Raw genomic sequence first — 27431 nt, 5'->3', positions numbered from 1 at the left:
AGTTCCTAGAGGTTCCGGTGCCCCCCGACGCTTTTCCTATACCCAAGCGGGTGGCGGACATAGTAAATAAAGAGTGGGAAAGGCCCGGCATACCTTTTGTTCCCCCCCCTATATTTAAGAAATTATTTCCTATAGTCGACCCCAGAAAGGACTTATGGCAGACAGTCCCCAAGGTCGAGGGGGTGGTTTCTACTCTAAACAAACGCACTACTATTCCTATCGAAGATAGTTGTGCTTTCAAAGATCCTATGGATAAGAAATTAGAGGGTTTGCTTAAAAAGATTTTTGTACAGCAAGGTTACCTTCTACAACCAATTTCATGCATTGTTCCTGTCACTACGGCAGCGTGTTTCTGGTTCGAGGAACTAGAAAAATCGCTCAGTAAAGAATCTTCGTATGAGGAGGTTATGGACAGAGTTCAAGCACTTAAATTGGCTAACTCTTTTGTTTTAGATGCCGCTTTGCAATTAGCTAGATTAGCGGCGAAAAATTCAGGGTTTTCTGTCGTGGCGCGCAGAGTGCTTTGGCTAAAGTCTTGGTCAGCGGATGTGTCTTCCAAGACAAAATTGCTTAACATTCCTTTCAAAGGTAAAACATTATTTGGACCTGATTTGAAAGAGATTATTTCAGACATCACTGGGGGAAAGGGCCACGCCCTCCCACAGGATAGGTCTTTTAAGGCTAATAATAAGCCTAATTTTCGTCCCTTTCGCAGAAACGGACCAGTCTCTAATTCTGTATCCTCTAAGCAAGAGGGTAATACTTCACAACCCAAACCAGCCTGGAAACCAATGCAAGGCTGGAACAAGGGTAAGCAGGCCAAGAAGCCTACCACTGCTACCAAAACAGCATGAAGGGATAGCCCCCGATCCGGGACCGGATCTAGTGGGGGGCAGACTTTCTCTCTTTGCTCAGGCTTGGGCAAGAGATGTTCAGGATCCTTGGGCGCTAGAAATAGTTTCTCAAGGTTATCTCCTGGAATTCAAGGAACTACCCCCAAGGGGAAGGTTCCACAGGTCTCAATTATCTTCAAACCAAATAAAGAGACAGGCATTCTTACATTGTGTAGAAGACCTGTTAAAGATGGGAGTGATACATCCAGTTCCAATAAGAGAACAAGGAATGGGATTTTATTCCAATCTGTTCATAGTTCCCAAAAAAGAGGGAACATTCAGACCAATTTTGGATCTAAAGATCCTAAACAAATTTCTCAGGGTACCATCGTTCAAAATGGAAACTATTCGAACGATCCTACCTACTATCCAGGAAAATCAATTTATGACTACCGGGGATTTAAAGGATGCGTACCTACATATTCCTATCCACAAGGAACATCATCAGTTCCTAAGGTTCGCTTTTCTGGACAAGCATTACCAGTTTGTGGCACTTCCATTTGGATTAGCCACTGCTCCAAGGATTTTCACAAAGGTACTAGGGTCCCTTCTAGTGGTTCTAAGACCAAGGGGCATTGCAGTAGTACCTTACTTGGACGACATCCTGATTCAAGCGTCGTCCCTGTCAAAAGCAAAGGCTCATACGGACATCGTCCTAGCCTTTCTCAGATCTCACGGATGGAAGGTGAACAAAGAAAAAAGTTCTCTGTCCCCGTCAACAAGAGTTCCCTTCTTGGGAACAATAATAGATTCCTTAGAAATGAGGATTTTTCTGACAGAGGTCAGAAAATCAAAACTTCTAAGCTCTTGTCAAGTACTTCATTCTGTTCCTCGTCCTTCCATAGCGCAGTGCATGGAAGTAATAGGATTGATGGTTGCAACAATGGACATAGTTCCTTTTGCACAAATTCATCTAAGACCATTACAACTGTGCATGCTCAGACAGTGGAATGGGGATTATACAGACTTGTCTCCGACGATTCAAGTAGATCAAAAGACCAGAGATTCACTCCGTTGGTGGCTGACCCTGGACAATCTGTCACAGGGAATGAGCTTCCGCAGACCAGAGTGGGTCATTGTCACGACCGACGCCAGCCTAGTGGGCTGGGGCGCGGTCTGGGAATCCCTGAAAGCTCAGGGTCTATGGTCTCGGGAAGAGTCTCTTCTCCCGATAAACATTCTGGAACTGAGAGCGATATTCAATGCTCTCAGAGCTTGGCCTCAACTAGCAAAGGCCAAATTCATAAGGTTTCAGTCAGACAACATGACGACCGTTGCATATATCAATCATCAGGGGGGAACAAGGACTTCCCTGGCGAAGTGACCAAGATAATTCAATGGGCGGAGGATCACTCCTGCCACTTGTCTGCGATCCACATCCCAGGAGTGGAAAATTGGGAAGCGGATTTTCTGAGTCGTCAGACATTCCATCCGGGGGAGTGGGAACTCCATCCGGAAATCTTTGCCCAAATAACTCAATTATGGGGCATTCCAGACATCGATCTGATGGTGTCTCGTCAGAACTTCAAGGTTCCTTGCTACGGATCCAGATCCAGGGATCCCAAGGCGACCCTAGTAGATGCACTAGTAGCACCTTGGACCTTCAACCTAGCTTATGTATTCCCACCGTTTCCTCTCATCCCCAGGCTGGTAGCCAGGATCAATCAGGAGAGGGCCTCGGTGATCTTGATAGCTCCTGCGTGGCCACGCAGGACTTGGTATGCAGACCTGGTCAATATGTCATCGGCTCCACCATGGAAGCTACCTTTGAGACAGGACCTTCTTGTTCAGGGTCCATTCGAACATCCGAATCTGGTTTCCCTCCAACTGACGGCTTGGAGATTGAACGCTTGATTTTATCAAAGCGTGGGTTTTCAGATTCTGTAATAGATACTCTGATTCAGGCTAGAAAGCCTGTAACTAGAAAAATTTACCATAAAATATGGAAAAAATATATCTGTTGGTGTGAATCTAAAGGATTCCCATGGAACAAGATAAAAATTCCTAAGATTCTATCCTTTCTACAAGAAGGTTTGGAGAAAGGATTATCTGCAAGTTCTCTGAAGGGACAGATCTCTGCTTTATCTGTTTTACTTCACAAAAGACTGGCAGCTGTGCCAGATGTTCAAGCATTTGTTCAGGCTCTGGTTAGGATCAAGCCTGTTTACAGACCTTTGACTCCTCCCTGGAGTCTAAATCTAGTTCTTTCAGTTCTTCAAGGGGTTCCGTTTGAACCCTTACATTCCGTAGATATTAAGTTATTATCTTGGAAAGTTTTGTTTTTGGTTGCAATTTCTTCTGCTAGAAGAGTTTCTGAATTATCTGCTCTGCAGTGTTCTCCGCCCTATCTGGTGTTCCATGCAGATAAGGTGGTTTTGCGTACTAAGCCTGGTTTTCTTCCGAAAGTTGTTTCCAACAAAAATATTAACCAGGAGATAGTTGTACCTTCTTTGTGTCCGAATCCAGTTTCAAAGAAGGAATGTTTGTTACACAATTTGGACGTAGTCCGTGCTCTAAAATTCTATTTAGAGGCTACTAAAGATTTCAGACAAACATCTTCCTTGTTTGTTGTTTATTCTGGTAAAAGGAGAGGTCAAAAAGCGACTTCTACCTCTCTTTCCTTTTGGCTTAAAAGCATTATCCGATTGGCTTATGAGACTGCCGGACGGCAGCCTCCTGAAAGAATCACAGCTCACTCCACTAGGGCTGTGGCTTCCACATGGGCCTTCAAGAACGAGGCTTCTGTTGACCAGATATGTAAGGCAGCGTCTTGGTCTTCACTGCACACTTTTGCCAAATTTTACAAATGTGATACTTTTGCTTCTTCGGAGGCTATTTTTGGGAGACAGGTTTTGCAAGCCGTGGTGCCTTCCATTTAGGTGACCTGATTTGCTCCCTCCCTTCATCCGTGTCCTAAAGCTTTGGTATTGGTTCCCACAAGTAAGGATGACGCCGTGGACCGGACACACCAATGTTGGAGAAAACAGAATTTATGCTTACCTGATAAATTACTTTCTCCAACGGTGTGTCCGGTCCACGGCCCGCCCTGGTTTTTTAATCAGGTCTGATGAATTATTTTCTCTAACTACAGTCACCACGGTATCATATGGTTTCTCCTATATATATTTCCTCCTGTCCGTCGGTCGAATGACTGGGGTGGGCGGAGCCTAGGAGGGATCATGTGACCAGCTTTGCTGGGACTCTTTGCCATTTCCTGTTGGGGAAGAGAATATCCCACAAGTAAGGATGACGCCGTGGACCGGACACACCGTTGGAGAAAGTAATTTATCAGGTAAGCATAAATTCTGTTTTTTAGCAGAAAGAAGATCGTTCGTAACCTTGGTGAGGGCAGTCTCAGTTGAGTGTTGGGGACGGAAGCCAGATTGCAGGGGGTCAAGCAGTGAGTTGGAGGATAGGAAGTGTGTTAGGCGATCGAAAACTAGTTTTTCTAGGACTTTAGAAGCTAGCGGAAGTAGTGATATGGGGCGGTAGTTTGCAAGAGAATTGGGGTCGAGGGAGGGTTTTTTGAGGATGGGGGTGACCTTTGCATGTTTGAATGATGATGGAAATGAACCAGTAGTAAGGGATCGGTTGAATATGTGAGTAAGAGCTGGGGTGAGGGTAGAGGACAGAGAGGGTATTAGATGTAAAGGGATAGGGTCAAGGGGGCATGTGGTGAGGTGTGAGGAAGATATTAGGGAACTCACTTCATTCTCAGTGGTTGGGGGGAAGGTACTGAGAGTGTTGGAGGGGGTGACCGGGGGTGCAGTTGAAAGGTTGCAGTCTTGTGGTGGGATGTTGCTTCTGATGGTAAGTGTTTTGTTGAAAAAGTAATCTGCCAAGTCTTGAGCACTAAAGTCAGATGAGGGGGGTGGTGCAGGTGGATAGAGGAGAGTGTTGAAAGTGGAGAAGAGACGTTTAGGGTTTGAGGAGTGAGAAGATATGAGAGAAGAGAATTAGTTTTGAATATCAAGAGAATATCAAAATGATTGACATTGTCCATCTCTGGTTTTACAGACTAGAGTTGTCATGTCATATATCGCTGCTGTTATATGTTGCAGGAAGATGACTCTCCTAGTTCAGAAATTCGGAGGGTGACAAGCGCCCCTCTGCCACTTAAACGGGACCGCTCCTTCTCAGAGCAAGACCTGGCTCAGTTGCAGAGTGAGATGGGACACATTCCACAGAGGGGACCTTCAGTAGTACAGCAAAACACAGAAGGCAGAGCACGGTCATGCAGTGTAACTGGGAACCCCAGGGCTGTGAACAAGTCACTGAGTGAGTAATCAGAGGATAAGCCTAGGGCCCCTTGTGCATTTGTTAGATGTAGAATTACTGCCACAGTATATTAATCCTGCTTATAGTATGAATTTGCTTTTCTCCTACAGCGTCTTGTCCATCTCAGGGCAGCTCCAGTGCACCCTCCTCATCTCACAGGTCTCTTGGACCTGTACCGGAAAAGAAGGAACCTGACTCCCCCTCAGAGGGAAGCTCAAAGCACCGTTGGCTGGTAAGTAAAACTGTGCTGTAGTAACAAAATCTTATTATTGTATAAAGGTCATGAAAAGAATGATGTGAAGTGCAAGTCACAGCTAGAATGAGAGAATAACGAGCATTGCAAAGTGTATGTAAAGTAGTCAGAACTACATAGTAGCATTAGGCATGCAGCATGATGGGTGCAGAGCTGAGTTCGTTTCTCTAATAGTAGCCTGTGTCTAGGGCCAGACGGGGAATAAAAAGCAGCCCTGGACAAATTTGAAGACCAGTCCTATATTCCGTTGAGTCCATTGAATGCACACGACACATTTTTCTCAAGGGAATTACTGGGATATTCATTTCCTCAATATTTTTTTTCAGAATTAATTTTTATTAGCTCATAATAAAAAAAAAGCAAAAAAAAAACCCTGATTGTCGTTATATAGTTAGCCTATAACCCAATTGCATCTATGACTCCCTTTCACAGTGTGACAATGTTTATCCATAGTGTGATCTGGAGAAGACACTCAAAACAGTGTGTCACTCTGTCTCACAATGTGACTTGATTAGAAACCAGGAGGGCTGCTAAAATGGTACATGGTCTAGGAAATAAAAATGACAAGGAAATACTATGAGACTTTAATGCATATAGTTTAGAGGAGAAAAAACGGTGATACAGCAGCACCACCCCTTTAACTTGTAGCTGGCTAACCCTAGCTGCTACGGCCCGCCAAAAAATCTCCTGGTGTCCTGTAAGGCCAATCCAGACCTGTTTGTGTCTGAGTTAGGCTAAATGTAAAATTGAGTTGAGAACTAGATTTCTAGAAATGTTGTGTTCAGAAGGATCAATGCAGAGTGAAGTTTAGAAATACATATGTTGAGTGGAATGGTGGATGATTGGATCGGAGTGTAATGTGGCAGGTTGGCGTTGCAGAACTTCATCTGCATTCTAACAGCCATACTATTGTACAGGAGTTCAGTCATCCCGTGGACACGCTGGCCTTGACGGTGGAGGAGGTAATGAACGTGCGCAGGGTGCTCGTGAAGGCAGAGATGGAAAAATTCTTACCAAGCAAAGAGCTGTATACCAACATAAAGAAAGGGAAGGTAATAAAAGATGTGATACTGGTGCCAACTAACATACACCAGCAAATAGGCTGATGACAAATAAAGCAAAGTGTTAATTTGCAAGGTGAAATAGCAGTCCTGTTACTAGTGTAGCTCATCAGTGGTAATGAGAAGTAATGTGCTTCTATAGCTAGTGCAAGTATTCATGAAGATTTATGCACATACATTGAATCTGCAGTACTAGAATTGTAACCTTAAAGTTTTGCCTTTAGTAGAATGAGGGAGGATGTTCCAAACGAATGGGAGTTATCTTTAGTCTCAAAATAGGAATCAAAATACACCATTATAGGGCATTTGAAAGATTATTCAGTGCCCAGTAACTTGAATTATGATGCACTAAATCTTAACAACTGCAACATTTTAAGATATTACTAATCTATAGTTTATGTTTTGGAGAGCATTTGCATGGCCTTTTTAAAAATAACTCTAAGGCCTCAAGTTATATTAGATTGACAGACAAGGTTCCCAACTAGGGAACCTGTCCGGCTGTCGTTGTGGCGCTACCCACAGTTATCATTACACAAAAAAGCTTTTGTGCTGTGTCGCCCCTGTTCTTGTGTGGACAGTCTCATAAGAGCTGGGCCTGACAGTCACCTGGTGCTTAGTAAATGGAGAACAACTTTCTAATTTACTCATATTATCAAATTTAATTTATTCTCTTGTTATCTTTATTTGAAATGCAAGAATGTAAGTTTAGATGCCGGCCCATTTTTGAATAACCTGGGTTATCCTTGCTGATTGGTGGATAAATTCATCAACCAATAAAAAAGTACTGTCCAGAGTCCTAAACCAAAAAAAAGCTTAGATGCCTTCTTTTTCAAATAAAGATAGCAAGAGAACGAAGAAAAATTGATAATAGGAGTAAATTAGAAAGTTGCTTAAATTTGAATGCTCTATCTGAACCATGAAAGAAAAAATTTGGGTTCAGAGTCCCTTTAAGTTAAATATCTGATATTAACAGACTTTTACATGAACTGATATTGATAAATCAAATCGACTAGTCATGAATTTTAAAATGGTCACTGTATTCAGATCTGGCGAAACCATTTTTTATAAATAAATAAAATAAACTCCTCTTGCAAGTTAATACAAATGTCATATTGGGATTGAGGTAAACAATAAAAATAGCACAATATATTTGTTAATATCACTATAACTTTAGTAATCTTTAAAAAACATTTTCCTACAAAAGCTGAGCAGCTCCACAAAGAAAATAAGTTCTCAGATGCATATGAAGTAGACATGTGCATGGCGAAAAAATTCGGTTCGGTTCGGATCAATTCAGATTTTTTTGAATATCGGTTCGGAGCGATTCGAATTCGGAAAAATTTGAATCATTTCGGTTCGGATTTGTTTCGGATTCATTCGGATTCGAATAAATTCGGTTCGGATTTGTTTCGGATTCATTCGGATTCGAATAAATTCGGTTCGGTTCGGAATTTCGGAATTTCAGTAAGTGTTAGGTGGGATTAGACTAGTATTATGTACTAAATTCGGCTGGATTCGGTTCGGTATTTCGGTAAGTGTTAGGTGGGATTAGACTTATACTGTACAATACTAGTGTAATCCATGGCCATCCGAATTTACCGAATAAATCCGAAGTAATTCGGATTTATTCGGTAATTCGGCAGTATTTTAATTCGGAAATTCGGTTCGATTCGAATCGCCGAATTTTCCGAATTTCCGAATCGATCCGAAACGAATCGCACATATCTAATATGAAGTAGAGGCAAAATGATCAAATCTAATCTTACAATTTCCATAAATATATTTGGGGACTGTTGTTCATCTCTTTCATTTTACTGATACAAAAATAAAAAACTAGACAGTTTTGTTCTAATCATGGCCAAGGGAACTTGCCATACTGACGTTTTCTATTTAATTCACAGGTTTGTTGTTGCTGCAGAGTGAAATTCCCATTATTCTCCTGGCCAGCTAGTTGTCTCTTCTGCAAAAGGTAAGGTGCTGGCTCATTTTCCAGGTTTTAAAGTTGGATGTGAGAGGGTAAACCACATTTAAAGGAACCTTAAACTCAAATATAATTACAAGTAGAGTACTATTTAATGCTCCCGCTCGAGTATTAATTGCGCTAGAAGTAAGCTTTTTGCACAAATCAGGGTGTGCTCTTATTACAAATTGAAAGTAAACTGTTTTCGCTCCCACACTTACTCAACAAACAAAAAAAACGAACTTAGGATATCGCACCCACAATAACATATTCCATCATAGAAGTCAATGGAGAAAAAAAGTAAAAAAAAAACACCCTACTCACGTGCAAACACGATCGTATATTCTCAAATGCGCTAACCTAACATGAAAATATGAATATTTCACATTCCAATGTTCTTCACATAGCAGAATATCTTCTATTTATTCAGAAATACATATTTATAACATCTGAGACCTCATATCTTTGAGCCCTTATAACTTTTTTGCAATATTGTTTTTAATTATATTTATTAGATAGTGTTATTACGAGTGTAACTGTACTTTGTAATGTATTTTGTTATGTGTTTTCTGACACTTTTTTGTTTCGTGAAACAGTTAACCAGAGCTCTGTGGATGCAGTTATCATTCTAGAGTAAATCGCAATTGCTCTCAAGCAATCGCGTTTACTTTCAACTTGTAATGCGAGCATAAAACCCAGATGCGTGCAAACAGCCAAGATAAACCCCTTCTCGCTGGCCCATTATGTTTGTATAAAATATTTGCAGTGTATGCTGTATCATTATTTATTATGGTTTTTTCCCCACTAATTTCCCTGAGAAATTTGTTTTTTCCACCGCTCCAGTTTCCGAACTGGCCACAGTAAAGGAGATAAAATGCATGAAGCTTTTAGCAACATAACAGTCTTAAATGCCTTTAGAACATTTACTTTTGTCCACAGACACTTTGTGCAGTGATTAATTGCTGAAATAGGGACAGATTACAAATGGAGCGCAAAAATACAAACATTATGGAGGATAAACCATATTGGTTGCATTTTTGCTGCGGTATTAGTCCATGTCCATGGTTAATATATTGTGTGCACGGTGATCTAATGTGAGCTACAGTATTCATGTTGAATAGCACAGGTGCGTTTTTTCTCTTTAGATAATAGATTTCTATGAGTGTCCTCATTACAATTCATATAGGGTAATTCTCAAAAGCTGATGGAGAGCTAAAATCCTGCTCAAGTAGTAGAGTTTTTAGTTAAGTTCTTAGCTATGCACTTTTCATGTTTTTGAATCCACAAAAGCGAGTGATAGTGGTTAATAACGGTTTCTTTCCTAAGGTATGGAGAGTCCACGACTTCATTCCAATTACTAGTGGGATATTCAACTCCTGGCCAGCAGGAGGAGGCAAAGAGCACCCCAGCAGAGCTGTTAAGTGTCACTTCCCTTACCCATAACCCCCAGTCATTCTTTGCCTCTGTGATCGGAAGGATGACAAAGATGAGTGTCTGAGAAAATGTAATCCTTTAATGAGTACTTTTCCCTGCAAGCAAGGATTGGGGTCTAGCTGTGTCCATGTAAATCTCTTTAGTAAGAGTAGTGGTGGCTTTTAGCAGTTAGAAGGCAGCGAGGTTGTCTTTGCTTAACTTCTAAAATATTGCTATCCCTGTTATAGAAAACCAGAGTTGGTTATGCTGTTCTTTCTTTTTCTACATGTCCCTGGTAGAAGTGAAGGAATCTACCACACTTTAGATGCCATTCCCTGCCTGACGGCAGGATCCACAGGTAAGTGCTTTCCTTCTAGGTGAGAAGGTACCAGCACTCTTAGAGCTCCTGTGGTTTTAATACTTGGATAATGTTGGGACTTCCTTTATTCCGTATTGGGATATGGAGTATAAGGGCACTGTTGAGGTGGCTTATGAGGCTGACAGGATAAGGCTTGGTATTTTTACGGAGTTCATTTATTTTATTTCTGAACTACTTGAGAGATATTACTTTCATTGGGTGAAATTTTCATCTTTATTTGGATGGGGTCTATGCGTTTTTAGTTTAAAACGCTTCCGTTATTTTTACTATTTATTTTACTTGCACGCCGTTTTTAATAGTGTGGCACAGTTGATTCCAGTTGCGGTCACATGACCGTTCCTCCGCACTTCCGCTTATGGATCTCTAAGTACAGCGGAGTTAATAGCAGTGTGTGTGGGGTCTGTTTCGGCTCCTGCTTTGATGATCTTGTCTCCGGTCCTGCTCTAAATGTAGGAGATACTCCAGTTACTCATTCCATTCTAGTGGGATAGATTGTTTCAGGAGGTGGTAAGCCCTCAGCAGAGCTGAGGTATAACAGTGTTTTTTCTGACTTTCAAGGAAACAGTTTCTATATTCTACTAATATCAGTATTCTTTTGCTTTTGGGCTTATATTTATTTTTCCTTTCTTTTGTGGGGACCCATTTATTCATAGTGATGGACACTAATGAACATAGTGGGTCCTTTGAAAAATGTTTGTTTTGCTTGGAGGCAGATGTGATTCCTCCTGTGCAGTTTTGCTCAATTTGTATAGATAAGACTTTATTATTAAAAGATAAGATTAATATCTCAAAGCCTTCTGTCTCTCAGTATAGTTTTGTACTACCTATGCCTAAGCTTTCCCCTCAAACGTCACAAGGTTTAACAGTTTAACATGCAGTGCCCTGCAGTTCGTCTCAACATCCTCCAGGGGGTGTTTATTTACCGGGGGATTTTGCTTCGCAAATATCTTCTGCGATTTCTGCAGCTTTGTCAGCCTTTCCTGTTACTGGTAAGAGGAAGAGAAAGTCTAAAATTCTTTCTCTCAGCGTTAGTTAGTCTCCCTAAGTTATCTGATGATGACGATACTTCAGTGGCTTCTGAAGGTGAGATCTCAGATTCTGAATCTATGATGGAAAATTCTACTGATTCAGAAGAGGTTAATTTTAGATTTAAGCTTGAACACCTCCAATTACTTCTGAAGGAGGTACTTGCTACCTTAGATGACTCCAACTCATCTGTCGTTGTCACTCCTAAAAAGTCTAGTAAACTTAATAAAGTTTATGATGTTCCTTCATCTGTGGATGTTTTCCCAGTTCCAGACCGTATGTCGGAATTATAGCTCAGGAATGGGATAAACCAGGGATTTCTTTTTCCCGTTCCCCTGTCTTTAAGAAAATGATTCCTATTGCTGACTCTATACGTGACTCGTGGCGCACTGTGCCTAAGGTAGAGGGAGCTATCTCTACTCTAGCCAAAATAATTACTATTCCTATTGAGGATAGTTGTTCTTTCAAGGATCCCATGGATAAGAAGCTTGAAGCTTACTTAAAGAAGATGTACATCTATCAGGGATTACAGTGGAAACCTGCTGCAAGTATTGCTACGGTTGCAAAGGCAGCATCTTATTGTTGCGATGCCTTATCTGAACTAATTTCAGAAGAGACTTCTATAGAGGAGATCCAGGATAGGATCAAGGCTCTTAAAATGGCCAATACCTTTATCTGTGATGCCAACATGCAGGTAATTAGGTTGGGAGCCAAGATGTCTAGCTTTGCTGTTTTCACTCACAGAGCTCTGTGGTTAAAATCTTGGTCTGCGGATGTAACTTCCAAATCAAAGCTTCTGTCTTTACCTTATAAAGTCAAGACTTTATTTGGTCCTGGTCTGGCGATGATCATTTCTGAAATTACGGGTGGAAAGGGATCTTTCCTACATCAGGACAAGAAAAATAGGCCTAAGGCTCGCCAGAATTCTAATTTTCGTTCCTTTCGTAGCTTCAAAGGACAGAAGTCTTCCTCCACTTCTTCCAAGCCATAACAATCCAAGCCCGCCTGGAGGTTCAATCAGCCTTGGAATAAGGGGAAGCAAGCCAAGAAGCCATCCACTGATTCAAAATCAGCATGAAGGGTCCGCCCCCGATCCAGTTCTGGATTAAGTTGGGGGCAAGCTGTTCTTTTTTCGGCAGGCTTGGATACACAATGTCCCAGACCCTTGGGCTGTGGACATAGTATCCCAGGGATACAGAATAGGATTCAAGCCTTGTCCTCCCAGGGGCAGATTTATCCTATCAAGGTTATCCGCAAACCAGGTGAAAAGAGAGGCCTTCTTAAACTGCGTAAAGGACCTATCTTCCCTAGGGGTGATTGTACCCGTTCCTGTAGAGGAACAGGGTCAATGATTCTATTCAAATCTTTTTGTGGTTCTCAAAAAGGAGCAAACTTTTTGTCCCATTTTAGCCCTAAAGTGTCTTAACAAATTCCTCAGAGTTCCGTCCTTCAAAATGGAGACCTTCAATCCATTCTTCCGTTGATGACCATAGACCTGAAGGACACATGTCTTCATGTTCCCAGTCACAGGGATCATCACCAGTTTCTGAGGTTTGCCTTCCTGGACTCGCACTTTCAATTTGTTGCCCTTCCTTTAGGCCTTGCTACAGTTCCCAGAGTCTTCACAAAGGTTCTGGGGGCTCTTCTGGCAGTGGTCAGATCTCAAGGATTAGCGGTGGTGCCTTACTTGGATGACATCTTGGTTCAGGCGTCATCTTTTCATATAGCAAGATCTCATACAGAGATGTTGCCTATTCTACGTTCCCACGGGTGGAAAGTGAATCTGGGAAAGAGTTCCCTTGGTTCAAATACAAGGGTGTGTTTCCAAACTTCTGGCTGCGTGCCTTTCTCTCCAGTCTTCTCTTTCATGGTGGATATCACAGGACCATCTGTCTCAGGGCACATGCTTTCTGAGACCTTATTGGGTGATTGTGACCATGGATGCCAGCCTGTTAGACTGGGGAGCAGTTTGCGGCTCCTTAAAAGCTCAGGGCCTATGGACTCGGGAGGAGTCTTTTCTTCCCATAAACATCTTGGAGTTGAGAACTATCTTCAATGCCTTGACAACTTGGCCTCAATTATCTTTAGTCCGGTTTATCAGATTCCATCAGGGAGGAACTCGGAGTTCCTTAGGTATGAAGGAGGTGACTCACATTCTACAGTGGGTGGAAGCTCACGATTGTCTGCTGCCATCCACATGCCAGGGGTAGACAACTGGGAGGTGGATTTTCTGAGCAGACAGACCTTTCATCCCGGGGAGTGGGCTCTCCATCCAGAGGTGTTCTCAAAGATAACCCTCAAGTGGGGGGTTTCGGAGTTGGATCTGATGGCATCTCGTCAAAATGCCAAGCTTCCAAAGTACGGTTCAAGGTCAAGAGATCCTCAAGCCGATCTGATAGATGCTGTGGCGGTTCCTTGGATCTTCATTTTAGCGTACCTGTTTCCTCCGTTTGCTCTCCTTCCACAAGTCATTGCTCGTATCAAGCAGGAGAGAGCTTCTGTGATTCTAATAGCTCCTGTATGGCCTCGCAGGATCTGGTTTGCGGATCTGGTGAAGATGTCATTGCTTCCACCCTGGAGGTTGTCTCTGAGGAAGGACCTTCTAATTCAGGGTCCTTTGCTCCATCCAAATCTAGATTCTCTGAAGCTGACTGCTTGGAGATTGAACGCCTAGTTTTGTCTACACGTGGCTTTTCTGAGACGGTCATTGATACCATGCTTCAGGCTCGTAAACCAGTTACTCATAAGATTTACCATAAGTATGGTATAGTATCTTTATTGGTGTAAATCTATTGGTTTCTCTTGGAGTAGGGTCAGGGTACCCAGAACCTTGTCTTTTATTCAGGAGGGCCTGGAGAAGGGTTTGTCAGTCAGTACTCTGAAGGGTCAGATTTCACTGTCTGTTCTTTTGCACAAATGTCTGGCGGATTTGCCAGATGTCCAATCTTTTGTTCAGGCCGTGGTCAGAATCAGGCCTGTGTTTAAACATATTGCTCCTCCTTGGAGCCTTAACCTTGTTCTTAAAGTTTTGCAACAGGCTCCGTTTGAGCCGATGCATTCTGTTGATATTAAATTGTTATCTTGGAAGGTTTTGTTTCTTCTTGCTTTTTCTTCTGCACGCAGTCTCTGAGCTTTCGGCTCTGCAGTGTGATTTCCCCTTACCTTATTTTTCATGCAGATAAGGCGGTCCTTCGGACTCAGCTGGGTTTTCTAAGGTAATGTTGGATCGCAATGTTAATCAGGAAATTGTTGTTCCTTCTTTTTGTCCCAATCCTTCTTCCCAGAAGGAATGCCTTTTGCATAACTTGGATGTTGTGCATGATTTCAAGTTTTACCTTCAAGCAACTAAAGATTTTCGTCAATCTTCTGCCCTGTTCGTTATTTTTTCTGGTAAGCGTAAGGGTCAGAAGGCCACTTCTACTTCCCTTTCTCTCTGGTTGAGAAGTGTTATCTGGTTAGTTATGAGACAGCTGGACAACAACCTCCTGAGATAATCACTGCTCATTCCAGTAGGGCTGTCTCTTTTTTCTGGGCTTTCAAAAATTAAGCTTCTGTGGAGCAAATCTGCAAGGCGGCTACATGGTCCTCCTTGCACACTTTTTCCAAATTCTACAAATTTGATACTTTTGCCTCGACTGAGGCTTCCTTTGGGAGAAAAGTTCTTCAAGCGGTGGTGCCTTCTCTTCAGGTCTACCTGTCTTGTTCTCCCTCCCTTTTTAATTCTGCGTCCTCTAGCTTGGGTATTGCTTCTCACTAGTAATTGGAATGAAGTTGTGGACTCTCCATGCCTTAGGAAAGAAAACTAAATTTATGCTTACCTGATAAATTTCTTTCTTTCCAGGCATGGAGAGTCCACAACCCTGCCCTTATTTAAATGAAGACGTCAGTTTTTTTGTGTAAACCAAAGAAACCTCTATACCCTTGTGTTATCTTATTTTTCCATTTCCCTTCGTCCGAATGACTGGGAGTTATGGGTAAGGCAAGTGACACTTAACAGCTCTGCTGGGGTGCTCTTTGCTTCCTCCTGCTGGCCAGGAGTTGAATATCCCACTAGTAATTGGAAGTTTCTGTATGTGAAGGAGAGGCTCCTATACTCCTATATTACAATATAAGGGCTAAAAAAATTTTTAATAATGATTTTGTGTAATTGCTCTCCACAGCGGTGATACATCTGCTATATATATATATAGATAGATAGATAGATAGATAGATAGATACTGCTATAAGTTCCACCCTTAGCAACAATGAGAAACTCTATTATAAATTAATGACTTAAAATGAATTACTGTGGCCATCTGTAATACAAATACCATGCTTCTGTCTTGTGATTGTCAGCCATTTTCACATTTTCATAAAATTGGACTTTTTGAGGCATGAAAAAGCATTTCTATTTCCAGGCTGATTTTGTAATGTGTCTCTGTTTTGTCTTCTTAGGTCTGTCTGTGGGTCTTGTAATATAAAGGTGAGAATTCATCTACAAAAGGGAAAGCAGAATAAATGTGATTCTGAAGCACAGCATTTGTCTATGCAATGTATATAGAGAATGTCTATATAAGTGAGTGCATTATAGTATACAACCCACTTAGTCTAGTTGTGAAAGTGTACTGGTCCCTATTATCAAGTGGCTGACAGAGCAGTATTTTATTATCATTTACTTTTAGAGCTTAGCAAAATTCGATAGAAATGGGTACGAGTTGGAATACACAATGACACTGATTCATTGTAAAATAAAGAATACAGATACATAAAACAGACTAAACAAACTAATTAAAACAAGAGGAGAAGGGTTGTGCACCAAAGAGCTTACAGTCTACAGGTTGATAGGTGAGGAGACAGTGTAGTTTCACTTGTCATGGGGATTGTAGTTGCATCAGTGAGACAACGTAGTACTTAGGTTCAGTATCAGACCAGAGTAGGAAGTGGAACATATGTGGTGGTCAAAGGTAGCAACAGTCAAACATTAACAAAACTCTTGTCTTTGCCAACAGATGAAGCTTCCTGCCAAGAAGTTGGGGCACATTCCAGTTTACACTTTAGGGTTCGAAACCCCTCAAGGAGTAATCAGCACAAGTGGGAACCACAACAGGAAGAGGGACATTTTGCAGTAAGTAATCAAGGCATCAAATTCTAGCACATAACCATACATAGTACATAATATATTTTAGTTTGAAGTAAATATAGCATGTTTGCTGGGGTGGTACAACTTCTTAGCTTGATATTGATATTGAAGAATATGATGGTAATATTAGGCTTTAAAGGGAGAGTAACATCTTGTAATTACAATACATTTTGGTTGTCTTGCTATAGAAGAACATATCAGCCACGCTTTAACTTTTTTAAACAACATCATTTTTACTGCAATTATTATTTTTTAATAGCCAAACTCCACCCACTGTTTGCCTTATTTGGAGGAGCCAATCTGGACTTTAGTCCACAGACAACAAAGCTAGCCATTGTCATAAAGTTAAAATAAAATTAATTTTTTGCTGTTATTTGATAAAGCAATTTAAAGACAGATGTGTCGCAGAGTTAGCCTTGAGACGTCAGCAGGATGCATTTTAAAACGTGTCCCATTAAAACTATCATTCTTTACAAAACATACTTGCCTTGAAGATCTAATAAAAAACACAAGAAAACCTAATATAAAAGTTAGAAAAATTCACCTTCACCTACCTTACTTGTCCTATTCCTCACTTGTCCACCGGTTTTTCTTGTGTTCCAGAAGCATAGCACTACGGCTAATGGGAAGCTGTAACACTAGCTTCTATAGAGCGTAAAGGCGCATGCTCATGATGAGAGAAGGCAGAGTGAGTATGCGCCTTTATACGTATAGTTGAAGAAACCTCCCTTTTGCTGAGTAACATCATACTCTACTTCAGCAGCCATCTTTTGCAGGAGCATCATTCATACATTACAGATAGATATTCCACACTAGATCTAGATTATCAGAATTATTTGGGTAATCTCCAATTTTCATAATTCTGGACTGAGAAACAAGCACTATTAAACGAAGTCTTTCACCCATTTTGCCATTTATATTTCAAATAAAACAGCAAATACTAACCTTTTGTATTCAATGTTTCTAGTTTAGTGCAGTCTTCCTCATTACTACTATCTCATTAAAGCTTTACATGTTGTATACCAATGTCCTTGTATATCCAGTTGTGCACCATACAGATGTCCATTTTTAAGAGACACAATATAATATATGATGATATATCATTACACCACTGTGAATTCATCTAACAGATCCCAGCCCTTGCATATTATTATCTGTTTTTATTTGGTTTCCTTCACCCCATTAGTTACTACTAATGGTGTAAATATGCCCCTTGCCTTTGCATTATAGCCTCCCAATCTGTCCACCATTTGTTCTAGGGGAAACTAAACAGTAGACTGAAAAATAAGGCCACTCATTTTGCTCTGCTCTCTATATACATTCACTTGGACATCTTATGGTTATAATGGGTTTTCAAGCTGTTTATGTACAATGTTCTCATGTGAAACACCTTTATAGGCTATTGTCTGTTCCTTTGTCCATGACAACATTAAAAGGACATTAAACACTAAATAGACATATTTTCTTTGAATGCATCATTCTATCTGAGAATAACATGCAGATGTATTTTTTAAAGTTTCATTAGCTGTTTAAATATTGACAAAAAACAAGAGGAGCTGCCATGTTGTTAATTAGGTTACCTTGTCTGCTGTGGCCAATTAGGGACAGTTATAAATAGGTCACTAGAGTGTGCAGCCAATGGCTGTGTGGAATATAACAGTGTTCCGCACTTCCACTTCTAACAGGAACTGAAAAGCTCACAATTTCAGAATGGAATTACAGGAAAAGAGTTTTTATATATATATATATATATATATATATATATATAATTTATCATGTTATATTATTATATCAAAGTGTTTACTGTCCTTTTAAGTTCAAAAGGGCTAAACCTGACAGTGAGCTCTCTACTGTTGACCCTAAAGGAAGTGCTGTGTGCAGTTCACGCAAATTAAAATCCTCACATTCCCATTACTCTCCTCCTTTGCTTTATGTGTATATCACTCTGAATTTCTAAAGGAAACCTAAAAGAACCACGCACTTAATTACAGAGTTCCAATTTCACATATATAGAGAAGTACACTTGAAGTAATTAGTAAACAAATAGTTTAGGGACAAGACAGAATGACAACTCTATCTGACATACATTACAACAGAAATATAATCTAACTATCATACATCAGATTATTGCAAACTAGCACCAAATCTAAAATTATCAACATAAACAAATATATTGAGAAGTCTCACCCATTACATTATATAGGGCCTTTAATTGGCCAGTCTGTGACTTAGTAAGGTAGATAGAAATAACTGTAATAAACTAACACACACATTCTGGACACTACAGTAGGCAGTATATTAATATTTTCTATATTATTACAGATAAGTCAGTCAAAGTATTAAAAGAAAACATTGTTACTCAGGACCAGATACTTATCTCAATGATCAATCTTCATGATATCCAGCCATATCAGGTGTAATGGTAAAGTCAGAGTTTTGGTTCTCCAAGCTAGTCTTCATCTGACCCTGCTAGCTCAGGTACTGCACTTTGCTTAGAAGGTAGAATCTCCAACAAGGATATACAAATGTCAGGCTTCTCAGACTGATGTGCAGTTCCCCTGACTGCTCTCAGCCTTCTGGTTCTGCTTTGCAAATCTTCAAATCACTTTGCAGGTTGTTAAAGTCTGTGGTATGTATCATAGGTATCCCAGACCTGCTCTTCAGAGCTAACAGGACTTGGAACTGTATTGAAACTGAGCTCAACAGTATGACTTGGCTCCAGTTCTCCTTGTTGCTATCTGCAGACTCGTCAGCACATTTATTGCTGTGGCAATCTTTTGTCTCTGTCATCCATGAGACTGCAGGAAATACTGTGATTATCGTAATAACTTGACACAGACAACAATCTAGCTAGAAAAGGTGCTGTTAAAGAAGACTTTGTACTGCTGCTTCCAACTCTTTAATCACGGCCATGATCTCTAGAGAGACAGGTAGCATTTGGTTCCAAACTCTAGTCTTCCATCAAAATAATTCCAGTAGTAAAATCTGTGAAGATTTTCTGGTATGGAACTGATGTTTTCAAGGGAGTGTGAGCATTGTATTAACTGAATAAAATGCAGAGCAGAACTCTTTCACTGCTTACCCTGTTCGAATGCTTTCTGCTTGCGGACACCGCAGGTCCAGGTCGGCACACAGACAAGGTTCTCCAAAACCAACATAATAAAGTTAATAATAAAATTTATATAAATAATTTATAAAATGTGATGCAGTTCAATGTTCCTAAACAGTTCCTTTATTGTTTAATGCTAGATGCTGATGTTTGGTGGATAATCAGTCTCCACACTATTGCCAATATTGCTGCCATTCATGACAACTGCCGGGACACTCCCAAGTGTAATTGTCAGCTTGAAGAAAGGAGATTGTGCAGTAATAGACAGGCGGGGTTTGCAAGCAGCCCAAGGCCAAACAGTTGACCAACATAGAATCTGTGTGCCTTGAAAACTTTTGAAAATATTTGGAATGTGGTTTAATTAGATTGGGTCTTGTACATTTTCTGGTGCGAATACAGTACTTCACTTCATATTTTACAAGATACTGCAAACTGTATATAATTGCTGTCCACATACTTCTATTACCAAATTTACAAGCCACAACTTGTGAACAATAAAATGTATTGTAAAAACATAATACCATATATAAAAGCATCAAATACACGTGCCAGTGATGTCAGGGGCGGAGTGTAACCTCGCCGGTTGGTTGCAGCAGAATTTGGAGCGGAATTTTTAATGCTCATAATCTGCTTCCATCCACATTGGAAATTAGCTCTGAACAGTGTTAGCAAACTGTTTCATACTTGGACCCTGACCAGGGGCGTATTATGGCCTAGGCCAACAAGGCCGGTGCCTAGGGCAGCAGATTTAGGAGGGGCAGCACATCTGCCCTATCATCTCTCTAAAAGCAAGCACACAGTACAGTGAGCGATAAAGTGCAGGCTTTTACAGAGAAGACAAGGCACATGCACTAATTAAGGTTGCTTTTCACAGGCAGTGCTCCTTTAAACTGTTGCTTCATTTAGAGCCGCCAGCATTTTTTGCAGTGGAAGCGTTCTTGGTGAGAAACTTGCCTGGGGATATGCTTAAAAGGTGAGGCTGGAGGAGAAGACCTTGTGCTGATATGCTGCCTCCCCTTATCATCTGTGGTGGGTCTGCGAGTGCAGTACTTATTTCAGGTCTTAGTAACTAACTGACTGGATGCGTCTGTGTACTGCTTAGATCAGCTTGTGATGTCTAATCATAAACTCTCAGTGCTACTGTATGTTAGCTACTAATAGCTAGCTTTCTCTGCATTCATTAACCCACGGAGTAAATAGTAAATGGACACTTAAAACGTTTCATTACTTGAATGATGATAATTACTGTATGTTGTGGCATGTAAAAGGCAGTGATTGTTTCACAGTGTATTCTTCTTTCCCTCCCTTCCTCTTCTCTCTCTTCTTTCCCTTTCTCCCTCCCTCCCTCCCTCAACTCCCTTCCTTAACTCTCTTCCTCCCTCAACTCCCTCCCTCCCTTCTTTTTCTCAACTCCCTCCCTTGCTCCCTTCTTTCACTCCTTTCTTTCCCTCCCTTCTTTCCCTCCCCCTCTTCTCCTCTCCCTCCCCACTCTTCTCTTCTCTCTCTCTCCCTCCCTTCTTTCCTTTCCCTCCCTTTTCTCCCATCCCCTTCTTTTCTCTCCCTTCTCTCAGGGAGAAAATGGTATGAGATGCATGCAATTCAATTCAACCCACCTGTATGCAAGTGGTTTGCTAGCCCATTTCTTTTGAATTGTTTTGAAAAAACATTTTACACACTGACCCAAAAAAATATTAAGGGGAAAAAAGGCCTAAAACCTTGGGGGGGGGGGGCAGCAGAATTTTGAGTGCCTAGGGCAGCACAAAACCTAAATACGCCACTGACCCTGACTACCATGTGTATACACTGAGCATTTGACGCTTTTATTTATCATGTATTATGATTTTATTGTTCACATGCCATCGGATACTGTTTGCCTACCAGTATAAAAGTAGGTGTGTGGATCTGAGAGAGCTTATTATAGCTCCACTTCACATGAGTAGTAAATCGTCCTTTGAGATACAATTTTTGTTTTATTATTATTAAGGACATAAATAGAATTACATGACATACTGGCATAATAGTAAAAAAAAACTTACATGAAAATTACTGTTGGTCAGAGGCAAACAATGTGTACTTATTACCATATTACAGACAGTGCCTAAGAGTCATAATTATACATACAATATAGTTGTCCTTGTAACATCAAACCGGACCACTTTTGGATCTTCATTATTAGCATATAAAAATTGGTATAGGGAAGTTGTATTAATAATAAAACATGAAGTGGTATAAACGGAAAAATAAAAAGAAAGAGAGATCAAAGGCCGTAACTGGACTAACTGTTCTTACATTGACTTTAAGTGATTGTCAATCTTAGTGTTTGTTAAACGCTAGGATTGACCAATGGAACAAATAAAGGGGACTTTCAGTCATGAAGTCTAAAATACTTCATGCTGAAAGCTCCTTTATTTGTTTCAAGCGTTCGCCACACTGAGCTGCTCATGCAGCCCACGGCAGAACACTGTTTTGCTGAGAGGTGACGTTTTTACCTCTTAGCCAATAGCCATGTGGGAAATCTGACTTGGCTCCTGCTGGAACCCATAGCTATTTGCTTAGAGGTGGAAACGTCCCCTCTTAGCAAAACAGCGTTCTGCCGTGGGCTGCTTGAGCAGCTTTGTGCGGCGAACGCTTGAAACAAATAAAGGAACTATCAGCATGAAGTTTTTTTATACTTCATGACTGAAAGTCTCTTTATTTGTTCCAATGGTCAATCTAAGTGTTTCACAAACGCTAGGATTGACAGTGACTTTAAAGGCGGCTTAGTGAAAATAAATAATTCCTGCATTTAGAAAGAATATGCCTTGAGAATGGAGAAGGAAATGTAAAAAGTGTATGCTCAGCAAATTACAGTGCTACAATATTGTGAGTGGGAGAAATTTTAGACATTTGGGTTATATGGTAAAGATTGCCAATAATTCCAAACTTTGTTATATATTTGGCAAAAATTGCTGACATTGTAATATCGCCATCTGGTGGTCAGCTTAAGTACTACTAGAGAATAAATATGAGACTTCCTCAAGCTCACTTGTCCAATTGAAATTTTAAATTGCACAAATATTATCTTTAGTATTAGGGTTAATAATGGCACACTATGCTTACTATAAGATATCCTGAGATTCAGTCCCACACCATGGCCTCGGCCGCTGGGCACCGGGTAGGCAGAGAAGTATAATTGAAGCTCATAAATCTCCAACATTAGTATAAATATTATGACGTTCAGGAGAATTGTGAGATCTGATAAAGTAACTTTTTTTTTATTTTTTTAAAAGATTGTATTAGTGAGTGTGTGTGAGAATAGATGCACCACTTATAATAACTAAGGCCTAGATTTGGAGTTCGGCGGTAGCCGTCAAAACCAGCGTTAGAGGCTCCTAACGCTGGTTTTGGCCGCCCGCTGGTATTTGGAGTCAGTGATTAAAGGGTCTAACGCTCACTTTTCAGCCGCGACTTTTCCATACCGCAGATCCCCCTACGCCATTTGCGTAGCCTATCTTTTCAATGGGATCTTTCTAACGCTGGTATTTAGAGTCGTTTCTGAAGTGAGCGTTAGAGCTCTAACGACAAAATTCCAGCCGCCTGAAAATAGCAGGAGTTAAGAGCTTTCTGGCTAACGCCGGTTCATAAAGCTCTTAACTACTGTACCCTAAAGTACACTAACACCCATAAACTACCTATGTACCCCTAAACCGAGCTCCCCCCACATCGCCGCCACTCAATTAAAATTTTTAACCCCTAATCTGCCGACCGCCACCTACGTTATACTTATGTACCCCTAATCTGCTGCCCCTAACCCCGCCGACCCCTGTATTACATTTATTAACCCCTAACCTGCCCCCCACAACGTCGCCCCCAGCTACTTAAAATAATTAACCCCTAATCTTCCGACCGCAAAGCGCCGCCACCTACGTTATCCCTATGTACCCCTAATCTGCTACCCCTAACACCGCCGACCCCTATATTATATTTATTAACCCCTAATCTGCCCCCCTCAACGTCGCCGACACCTGCCTACACTTATTAACCCCTAATCTGCCGAGCGGACCTGAGCGCTACTATAATAAAGTTATTAACCCCTAATCCGCATCACTAACCCTATCATAAATAGTATTAACCCCTAATCTGCCCTCCCTAACATCGCCGACAGCTACCTTCAATTATTAACCCCTAATCTGCCGAGCGGACCTCACCGCTATTCTAATAAATGTATTAACCCCTAAAGCTAAGTCTAACCCTAACACTAACACCCCCCTAAGTTAAATATAATTTACATCTAACGAAATAAATTAACTCTTATTAAATAAATTATTCCTATTTAAAGCTAAATACTTACCTGTAAAATAAACCCTAATATAGCTACAATATAAATTATAATTATATTATAGCTATTTTAGGATTAATATTTATTTTACAGGCAACTTTGTAATTATTTTAACCAGGTACAATAGCTATTAAATAGTTAAGAACTATTTAATAGTTACCTAGTTAAAATAATAACAAATTTACCTGTAAAATAAATCCTAACCTAAGATATAATTAAACCTAACACTACCCTATCAATAAAATAATTAAATAAACTACCTACAATTACCTACAATTAACCTAACACTACACTATCAATAAATTAATTAAACACAATTGCTACATTTAAATACAATTAAATAAACTATCTAAAGTACAAAAAATAAAAAAGAACTAAGTTACAAAAAATAAAAAAATATTTACAAACATAAGAAAAATATTACAACAATTTTAAACTAATTACACCTACTCTAAGCCCCCTAATAAAATAACAAAGCCCCCCAAAATAAAAAATTCCCTACCCTATTCTAAATTAAAAAAGTTACAAGCTCTTTTACCTTACCAGCCCTGAACAGGGCCCTTTGCGGGGCATGCCCCAAGAATTTCAGCTCTTTTGCCTGTAAAAGAATAAATACAATACCCCCCCCCAACATTACAACCCACCACCCACATACCCCTAATCTAACCCAAACCCCCCTTAAATAAACCTAACACTAAGCCCCTGAAGATCTTCCTACCTTGTCTTCACCATCCAGGTATCACCGATCCGTCCTGGCTCCAAGATCTTCATCCAACCCAAGCGGGGGTTGGCGATCCATAATCCGGTCCAGAAGAGGCTCCAAAGTCTTCCTCCTATCCGGCAAGAAGAGGACATCCGGACCGGCAAACATCTTCTCCAAGCGGCATCTTCGATCTTCTTCCATCCGGAGCGAAGCGGCAGGATCCTGAAGACATCCAGCGCGGAACATCCATCCGGACCGACGACTGAACGACGAATGACTGTTCCTTTAAGGGACGTCATCCAAGATGGCGTCCCTCGAATTCCGATTGGCTGATAGGATTCTATCAGCCAATCGGAATTAAGGTAGGAATTTTCTGATTGGCTGATGGAATCAGCCAATCAGAATCTAGTTCAATCCGATTGGCCGATCCAATCAGCCAATCAGATTGAGCTCGCATTCTATTGGCTGATCGGAACAGCCAATAGAATGCGAGCTCAATCTGATTGGCTGATTGGATCAGCCAATCGGATTGAACTTGATTCTGATTGGCTGATTCCATCAGCCAATCAGAAAATTCCTACCTTAATTCCGATTGGCTGATAGAATCCTATCAGCCAATCGGAATTCGAGGGACGCCATCTTGGATGACGTCCCTTAAAGGAACAGTCATTCGTCGTTTAGTCGTCGGTCCGGATGGATGTTCCGCGCTGGATGTCTTCAGGATCCTGCCGCTTCGCTCCGGATGGAAGAAGATCGAAGATGCCGCTTGGATAAGATGTTTGCCGGTCCGGATGTCCTCTTCTTGCCGGATAGGAGGAAGACTTTGGAGCCTCTTCTGGACCGGATTATGGATCGCCAACCCCCGCTTGGGTTGGATGAAGATCTTGGAGCCAGGACGGATCGGTGATACCTGGATGGTGAAGACAAGGTAGGAAGATCTTCAGGGGCTTAGTGTTAGGTTTATTTAAGGGGGGTTTGGGTTAGATTAGGGGTATGTGGGTGGTGGGTTGTAATGTTGGGGGGGGGGTATTGTATGTTTTTTTTTACAGGCAAAAGAGCTGAAATTCTTGGGGCATGCCCCGCAAAGGGCCCTGTTCAGGGCTGGTAAGGTAAAAGAGCTTGTAACTTTTTTAATTTAGAATAGGGTAGGGAATTTTTTATTTTGGGGGGCTTTGTTATTTTATTAGGGGGCTTAGAGTAGGTGTAATTAGTTTAAAATTGTTGCAATATTTTTCTTATGTTTGTAAATATTTTTTTATTTTCTGTAACTTAGTTCTTTTTTATTTTTTGTACTTTAGCTAGTTTATTTAATTGTATTTATTTGTAGGAATTGTGTTTAATTAATTTATTGATAGTGTAGTGTTAGGGTAATTGTAGGTAGTTTATTTAATTATTTTATTGATAGGGTAGTGTTAGGTTTAATTATAACTTAGGTTAGGATTTATTTTACAGGTAAATTTGTTATTATTTTAACTAGGTAGCTATTAAATAGTTCTTAACTATTTAATAGCTATTGTACCTGGTTAAAATAATTACAAAGTTGCCTGTAAAATAAATATTAATCCTAAAATAGCTATAATATAATTATAATTTATATTGTAGCTATATTAGGATGTATTTTACAGGTAAGTATTTAGCTTTAAATAGGAATAAGTTATTTAATAAGAGTTAATTTATTTCGTTAGATAAAAATTATATTTAACTTAGGGGGGTGTTAGTGTTAGGGTTAGACTTAGCTTTAGGGGTTAATCCATTTATTAGAATAGCGGTGAGCTCCGATCGGAAGATTAGGGGTTAATAATTGAAGTTAGGTGTCGGCGATGTTAGGGAGGGCAGATTAGGGGTTAATACTATTTATGATAGGGTTAGTGAGGCGGATTAGGGGTTAATAACTTTATTATAGTAGCTTTCAGGTCCGCTCGGCAGATTAGGGGTTAATAAGTGTAGGCAGGTGTCGGCGACGTTGTGGGGGGCAGGTTAGGGGTTAATAAATATAATATAGGGGTCGGCGGTGTTAGGGGTAGCAGATTAGGGGTACATAGGGAGAACGTAGGTTGCGGCGGTTTACGGAGCGGCAGATTAGGGGTTAAAAAAAATATGCAGGGGTCAGCGATAGCGGGGGCGGCAGATTAGGGGTTAATAAGTGTAAGGGTAGGGGTGTTTAGACTCGGGGTACATGTTAGGGTGTTAGGTGCAGACGTAGGAAGTGTTTCCCCATAGGAAACAATGGGGCTGCGTTAGGAGCTGAACGCTGCTTTTTTGCAGGTGTTAGGTTTTTTTTCAGCTCAAACAGTCCCATTGTTTCCTATGGGAGAATCGTGCACGAGCACGTTTTTGAGGCCGGCCGCGTCCGTAAGCAACTCTGGTATCGAGAGTTGCATTTGCGGTAAAAATTCTCTACGCTCCTTTTTTGGAGCCTAACGCAGCATTTGTTTGAACTCTCGATACCAGAGTTAATTTTATGGTGCGGCCAGAAAAAGCCCGCAGAGCGTTAACAGCCCTTTTACCGCCGAACTCCAAATCTAGGCCAAAGAGAATAGATGCACCACTTATAATTGTCTAAATATAACTTTGACGAGGTCTGCAAACCATACATATGACAGAGTGGTTGAATACAAATAGCTTATAACTATAATTTAAATGTGTTATATATTCTATCCTGGACTGTCATATAACAGTTATTAATGGGCTTTTTTAAATTATTCTTATCCAGTCTCGAGGATATGACCACCTCTATGAGAATAAATAGCGCATCCTGTACTGCAAGCCAAGTGGTATTGTTGAAGGGCTGCCGCCTGGGCTAGTGCATCCGAAGGTCCTTTGGTATACAGTATATATATATATATATATATACACTGTATATCTACATTTTTTGTCTAACACCTGAGACCTCATATCATTGAGTCCTTATAACTTTTC

At 40.6% G+C, this 27431-nt stretch overlaps 1 protein-coding gene across 1 annotated transcript in view; it reads left to right on the top strand.

Moving 5' to 3' along the window:
- SPIRE2 (spire type actin nucleation factor 2) overlaps window positions 1-27431 on the top strand; it is a 185103-nt gene that overhangs the window by 147825 nt on the left and 9847 nt on the right. The window contains exons 9-14 of the mRNA XM_053699358.1: window positions 4955-5171; window positions 5282-5403; window positions 6342-6476; window positions 8387-8454; window positions 15698-15725; window positions 16252-16367. Of these exons, the coding sequence (XP_053555333.1) occupies window positions 4955-5171; window positions 5282-5403; window positions 6342-6476; window positions 8387-8454; window positions 15698-15725; window positions 16252-16367 (686 nt within the window). The remainder of the gene's footprint in view (window positions 1-4954; window positions 5172-5281; window positions 5404-6341; window positions 6477-8386; window positions 8455-15697; window positions 15726-16251; window positions 16368-27431) is intronic.

This window comes from Bombina bombina, chromosome 1 (assembly GCF_027579735.1).
Source record: "Bombina bombina isolate aBomBom1 chromosome 1, aBomBom1.pri, whole genome shotgun sequence".
NCBI lineage: Eukaryota > Metazoa > Chordata > Amphibia > Anura > Bombinatoridae > Bombina > Bombina bombina.
The sequence above is the reverse complement of the archived record's forward strand: the minus strand, read 5'-3'. Positions and strand labels throughout refer to the sequence as shown.